This window comes from Montipora capricornis, chromosome 8 (assembly GCF_036669925.1).
Source record: "Montipora capricornis isolate CH-2021 chromosome 8, ASM3666992v2, whole genome shotgun sequence".
In the NCBI taxonomy this organism is placed as follows: domain Eukaryota; kingdom Metazoa; phylum Cnidaria; class Anthozoa; order Scleractinia; family Acroporidae; genus Montipora; species Montipora capricornis.
The window spans coordinates 42037668-42043717 of NC_090890.1; the positions used below are offsets into that span (position 1 = coordinate 42037668).

Sequence of the window (6050 nt, forward strand, 5' to 3'; positions counted from 1 at the left end):
ACGGACTTAAGGTTACGAGACCGAGGAGTAAGCGGGGACTTCACTATCCGTTCATCAGCGGTTTCTTTTTCGCGCCTCATGGTAATTTTGCACACATTACCTTTTTTTCATGCGTTTCCATTGAGCTGTTTAGTCCTCGGTATATGTGCACATCCAGGGAGTTTTGTTTAGCAAAATTTCCCGTTCAAGGAAAGGTGATGTGTAAAAAGCATTAAATTATTATTTTGTTCCTTTCAGGTTTTAGTACTCACATTTTCCGAGAGCAGGGACATTGGACCAAAAATATTTCCCCGGAGGTGGGCTATTTTCTCTGTTTCACAGACTGCAAATTCCAATTCCCTACTATTGACCCAGGTTTGGGGAGGGGGAGCGGAAGATTTACTTTGACTGGTGCATAATGGTCACACGAAAAGACAGTAAGCGAGGGGGGAACGAGCGAGGAACCGTCTGCAATCAACTCCACAACATTTTCAAAACCTCCCATTTCTGATCTTGTGTGACGAACACGGGTTTGGTGTCAACTCCCAACGAATCATAGCGTGCCTTGTGTAAACATTAGCGGTAATACAATTAATAGGCTAAAAAATTCGCACTTAGACTCGCTTTCGAGAGGAGGCAGACATGAACTCGGAAATGGCCTATTCGCTTGGCGGAAAGTATTTGCAACATCGAACTAAGATTTCAACTTACCGTTAACGTTTCCCTGTCCATGTTCCTAGTGTGTGCAATTCATCAACAGTAATATATATAGCCGACAATTTTTTGTGGAAGTTATTAGAATGACATTTCAGCACGCTGAGAAATGCCTTGTCCATCCAGTGCATCTTCTGGGGACGCGAAAACTACTACGAAAATCCCCGAAATGTAGAATGGGCTCAAAATGTGCGCCATCCAGCTCACATACCAACTTAATTCTTCCACGAAAATGGGAGGGGCAGCAGCAAAAAGTGGGTGTGGCGACGATATAAAAATTTGAGCCCATTCCACAGTTCGGTGATTTTCGTAGTAGCTGGAGCTTCCCAATGGATACATGTGGCAGCCACCAACGAGAGGTTGCCAGGAGCCCTCATCCTTCAGCTTTTTATATAATCTCATCACCAATAATACTTCTCAAATTAAGGTGTGATTACTAATGCAGAACACACTTCGAATTGGACATATACAAAACACGGACCCAGGTCCATGGACCACCCCTGTTGACCCGGTCCATGGACTATCCCTATGGACCATCCCTTGTAAAGTGACAAGCAGAAAAGCAATTCATAGTCTCGGATGAAACCGGTTAGTGGCAGAACTGACTTCCGTCTGTAAACACTTCCATCATCATGGGTCATTTCACATGACGTTGAAGGCGTAGACAGGCCAAACACCACTCCGATTAGTCAAGAAAGGAAATTTAAACCCTAACGAGAACATCATTCAAAGATCTCCCATTTCTATACGAAATAAGGGGAGGATTTTTAAAGATTTTTCTCAAGAAGGGCTAGTTTTGTATAAGATGCCAGTTGTTGGTTAAAATCTAGACGAAAGAGAGAAGTGATTGACCACTGACTGAGCTACAAGGTCAGGCAGGAGCAGGTCGTGGGAATTTAAGATGTCAATGTCACAGCAACGAATATGTACAAGTACAAGGAAGGGTTATGTTTCAACAGACGTAACTATCAGAGGGTAATAGATTCTCAACCAATCAAGACAACCAATATTGGTAAACGAAGGGGGTAGTTTCTAAAGAAACTGTGGTGCTGCCTTGGTGGGGAAGTAGTATACAAAAATTTGGTTTTATCAACAGAGTCGATAAGGTAAATTGGCCACGGTACAGAGATTCTAAAAGCTGACGTTTCGAGGGTTAGCCCTTCGTCAGAGTGAGTCAGTGATTCGTAAGCTTTTAGAATCTCTGTATGGTGGCCAAGTTACATTATCAAGTCGGTTGATAAAACCAAATTTTTGCAACCAGTTGGTAAGTTTACTACTTCATTAGAAAACTGTGGTGGTTTATTACTCTGGGCCGGTTGTTCAAAAGCCGATTAATGCTAACCCCAGATTAAAAATTAACCAAGGAGTTTATTTCTGTATTCCCAAATGCTGTTCAACGCTGATATTCGGCAAAACTTTTCATTAGAAGAAGTCAATCCTGAACAACAAAAATAAGCAAAAGAAACTTTCAGCAAAAAGTTGAAAACATGAAACAAAAGTTAACGCTAATCCTGGATTAAGTTAACCCACTTTCGAACAACCGGGCCCTGGTTATTGGCTCAACCTTCCCACTTTGCAGACCACAGAAAAATCCCCAAAAATGTCTAGCAAAGATGAAAACTAGCACAAATAAATTATGTAATTCCTGGCTGAGTGGGAGGGGCGGACCGAAAAATATTTGGCCTGAAATACTGGCGTACGGTGCGCTCAGTCTGCACACCATGACCAAGGGCCAAATATTTTCCTGTCCGGCCCGACCTAAACTCAGTCAACAAGCATTACATCATATGGGCTCTTTACACTATTCATGAGCACGCAGAAGATGAAGTTTGGACAAAAGAAGTAACAAAAATTTGCATACAAAATTTAACTAACATGTTGTTTGCATTTGCTTCTGGTTGTAAATAACTTGGATGTTTAAAAGCGACAAAATCTTCTAAAACAGCATCGCACAGAGCAGTACGGGTTGCTAGCTATAGCTAGGCCACTCAGCTTTTTCCAGCCCTGCTCACACCAATGCATACGGCCCTCATGCAGGGATTTTCCCAATAGTTTTAAATTGAAAGCGTGTGTGGGGCTGTACGGGCCATATGATAAAAAGAGTTATTTTCTTTAATTACAGTTCATCTAGTAAACACCAAGAAGAGATACACTTATTGCCAGGTTAACAAAGAGGCTAGGTTTTTAAAACAAAGTTCAAAAGCCAGAACACCCTTTCCACAATGAAATTCTCAAGAAGGTGACCTTGGAGAGTCTCAATTCACTATCAGAAAGAAAAAAAAACACAACCAAAGTTTTTCACTAAAACAATATTCCATACATTGTTCTGGCAGCAAAGTGTTTTTCTAAATCCACAAATATTGAAAGTGCACTGTCTGTAACTAGTTAAGGCCTGGCATATGCAGTAATAACAGAGACTGAAACAAAGTGTGCAGATCTATGTAAAAGCTTGTAACTAATAAATATCAACTAGCTGTTATCTCTTCTTAAAACCATATTTCTTCCTTTCATAAAAGAGATCTGTCTTTGAACTTCCTAAGTTGACGATCTTTGGACATCCATCTCTCTGTGAAAGAAAATTAAATAACTAGCAGTTAAGACTACAAAAACTGATCTTTGAGTACCACTTAAAGAACTTTACTCTCAATCAATGCAGACTCTTTTGAAATTCCTTTCTTGTGGTATAACAAGGAATGATCACGTTTGCGAAAATAAGTCGAGGGACAAAAACCTCTCACTAGCCATTTTGACTACTATGTGGGCAACTCTGAATGCCACCAGAGTTCTTCAGGTTTTTAGCTAAAACATCCACTAAATAATTTATTGGTAGCAAATTTGTTAAACCCAGTTTTGACCTCAACACTAACTAGTAAATGAATTTAAACAATGAAAGAGGAAGGAAACAGTCTTACATCTTTCTCTTGAACTGTACATTCTTTGCAGTAGTATGCATCAGAGACACCTGGACCTCCGCATATCACACAGCGACCTTGATAGGATCCATAATTGCATTCGTCGCATATCCGCACCAAAGTGCAAGGACGGACATAGGAGTCACAGATAACACATTTACCATCACCTACATGTACGGTAAAAGGAATAAAGGTAATAACAATTATTGTGTTCACCTCGGTGTTGAAGAAAGTGGTGGATATGAGCGGCTTGGTAAATATGCACCTCCATTCTCCTCCACTTCTGCGAATTTTTATAATGTTCTGCATCAGTAGATAAGGTTTGACACCACTAATTTTTTACTAATGTTATGTTTTAGGTTTGCTTTACCGTAGATGAAGTTTATCAGCTCTTGTAACATGACATGCAATGACACAAGTATTAATTTTCAGTTTACTTGTGAAAGTTTTTTTCTATGTTTTTATGTGAGCCATGTTGAAGATCAAATCTTCCTATTTCAAACTAACCTTCCTCTTAACGTTGACGTAGAAAGGAGATTTGGTGGACAAAAAGAACACCAAAGAGTTACTAATATGTACCATCGAAGTGTAATGAAAAACCAAAAGCATGAAAAATTATACACAAATAATTATTTAGAGCATGTATAGCAACATAAAAAGTAAAAAAGTACTTAATTCATGGATAGCCTACATCTTAATTCCCGCTTAACCCAGTGACACTTAAGCTTATAAATAGATTTTTACTTTAACACCAGACGATTTTACCCTTCATGATCAGTGCACATGTGAGACGGTTGATCAGGTTGATTAGGTTAAACGATTAATTCCAGTTTACGAGGCAGGGCTCTCTAATAAAACGTGTAGTAGGTTGCCCCAAAAGGGAATACTAAGGTTGAGAATTTCTAATCGTGCTGTTATTAAAGTTCATCATTCATTGAAAAGTGTGCTTCGAATAGCTATTAAAAATTATATCAAGTACAGACAAGACACACTGCAATGGATCTACTTACATTTCTCGCACAGCCTTCCAATAGCTACCAACGAAAGAAAAGGGAAACAATTAGTATTTTAAACAAGAGAATCATAGCTCAAACAAAATAAAATCTTACCGACACCTGGCTGTTTTCTACACATAATCAAATCTGGGTGATGCTTCGCCATCTTGGATTCAATTTACCCGCTCGCTTTGCGGGCTGAAAACGTAGAATGAACGCAGCGTATTAGTACCCAGCTCACCTCGACAAAGCCCTTTTTTCAATAACGTAACCCCCCCCCCCCCCCCCCACCCGCTCCACCCTACAATTTTGCCAAACTCCCTGCGCTTACAAATGAAAGCCCCAAAGACTGTTGTTTGCCGCACTAAAACAGTAAAATCTTTAGATTTTAGCTCTTCCTCGATAGCTTAGGCGATATTGTTTCATGGAGTTGGACAAGAGAAAATAGAATAATGTCAGTGTACAAGAGCGACTGAATGTTTCTATTATAAAGATGTGAGGTACTACAGTTTAATATAGATTGAGATTCTAGATAATTTATTGCTGATAATCTTAAGATTCAATAATATTTGACGAAAAGGTTTATTCTCGATGAAGGATATCACAAATGTCAAGTTAAGATTCTTTCGAATAAAAGAACAGTGACAGGAAATTCATTAAATGCATTTAAAGTAAATTAATTGAACTAAGATTATCTTTTAATTTTTAAGACCAACATCATTTGACAAAATGATTTATTCTATGAATATCTCGCAAGTTTCTAGAAAAGAGTCTTCAGAAATTAAAATATCGAAAAGTAGACTTGTTGTTTTCCTATAGTGAAATCGTCCTTTCTAAGATTTCTTAGCTATAAGGGGTTTCCATTCCAGATAGTTGATCCACTTTTTCAGTGAGAAAGAATTTAGCTGAATTGAGAGTCTACAGCTTTGCGTATAGAAATTGTTTAAAGCAGAGGATCGAGTGTAATGAGGATGCTGCTTTTGAATTCTGTACTACCGTGTGATCTTAAAAATAGGACAATTGTAATGGTAAAACACAGGCTTCGATAAAGGTTTTGCGTGATGTTTGATTTCAGAAAAGTCAATAAATCTAAGGGCACGTTTTTGTAATTTACCCACCATAAAATCTTAATAAAGGAAACAAAACATATGGGATGGCTTTACTAGGGGTAACCGTGCATTTTTCAAAGATAATTGCCAACGAGTCAGCCCAGAATATCACGTAATTTTGACAGTAATCGAGAGTTATAAAATATTAATTCTTGAGTATAATAATCCCGCCTGTAAGCTATGCAAATTTCAGTCAAGTACCCGTCAAATGGCAGAGCAGGAAAAAAAAAGTTGTGGCACCAGTCAGCACACATCACTGGAAGCATTAAAAGTTTTCAGAAAGACTTGGAGAAATATGACGAACAATTCGCTCTGTGAAGAACTTAAACAATTCTATCCAA

The 6050-nt window shown here is 38.6% G+C and overlaps 2 protein-coding genes across 2 annotated transcripts in view; one reads left to right on the forward strand and one right to left on the reverse strand.

Annotated features, from left to right (window-relative positions):
• Positions 1 to 2545: 2545 nt before the first annotated feature.
• On the reverse strand, positions 2546 to 4840 carry LOC138060206 (PHD finger-like domain-containing protein 5A). The gene is made up of 4 exons (XM_068905941.1): positions 4715 to 4840; positions 4616 to 4639; positions 3606 to 3772; positions 2546 to 3259 (listed from the first exon to the last, which is right to left on the reverse strand). Exons 1-4 carry the CDS (start codon positions 4764 to 4766, stop codon positions 3170 to 3172), a joined length of 333 nt encoding a protein of 110 aa, XP_068762042.1. The 5' UTR covers positions 4767 to 4840; the 3' UTR covers positions 2546 to 3169.
• Positions 4841 to 5917: 1077 nt separating this feature from the next.
• The window catches only part of LOC138060354 (melanocyte-stimulating hormone receptor-like), a 1823-nt gene continuing 1690 nt past the window's right edge, over positions 5918 to 6050 (forward strand). The window contains exon 1 of the mRNA XM_068906112.1: positions 5918 to 6050. This exon is cut by the window's right edge and continues 1690 nt beyond it. Coding sequence (XP_068762213.1) covers positions 5918 to 6050 — 133 coding nt within the window.

What these genes read in the sequence shown, in the direction of transcription:
- LOC138060206 (XM_068905941.1), bottom strand. Translation starts at nt 4,766, where the DNA reads ATGGCGAAGCATCACCCAGATTTGATTATGTGTAGAAAACAGCCAGGT. An exon ending in TAGAAAACAGCCAGGTGTCG is followed by an intron (nt 4,640 to 4,714) that starts GTAAGATTTTAT and finishes TTTCGTTGGTAG; the next exon opens with CTATTGGAAGGCTGTGCGAG. An exon ending in TGGAAGGCTGTGCGAGAAAT is followed by an intron (nt 3,773 to 4,615) that starts GTAAGTAGATCC and finishes CCGTACATGTAG; the next exon opens with GTGATGGTAAATGTGTTATC.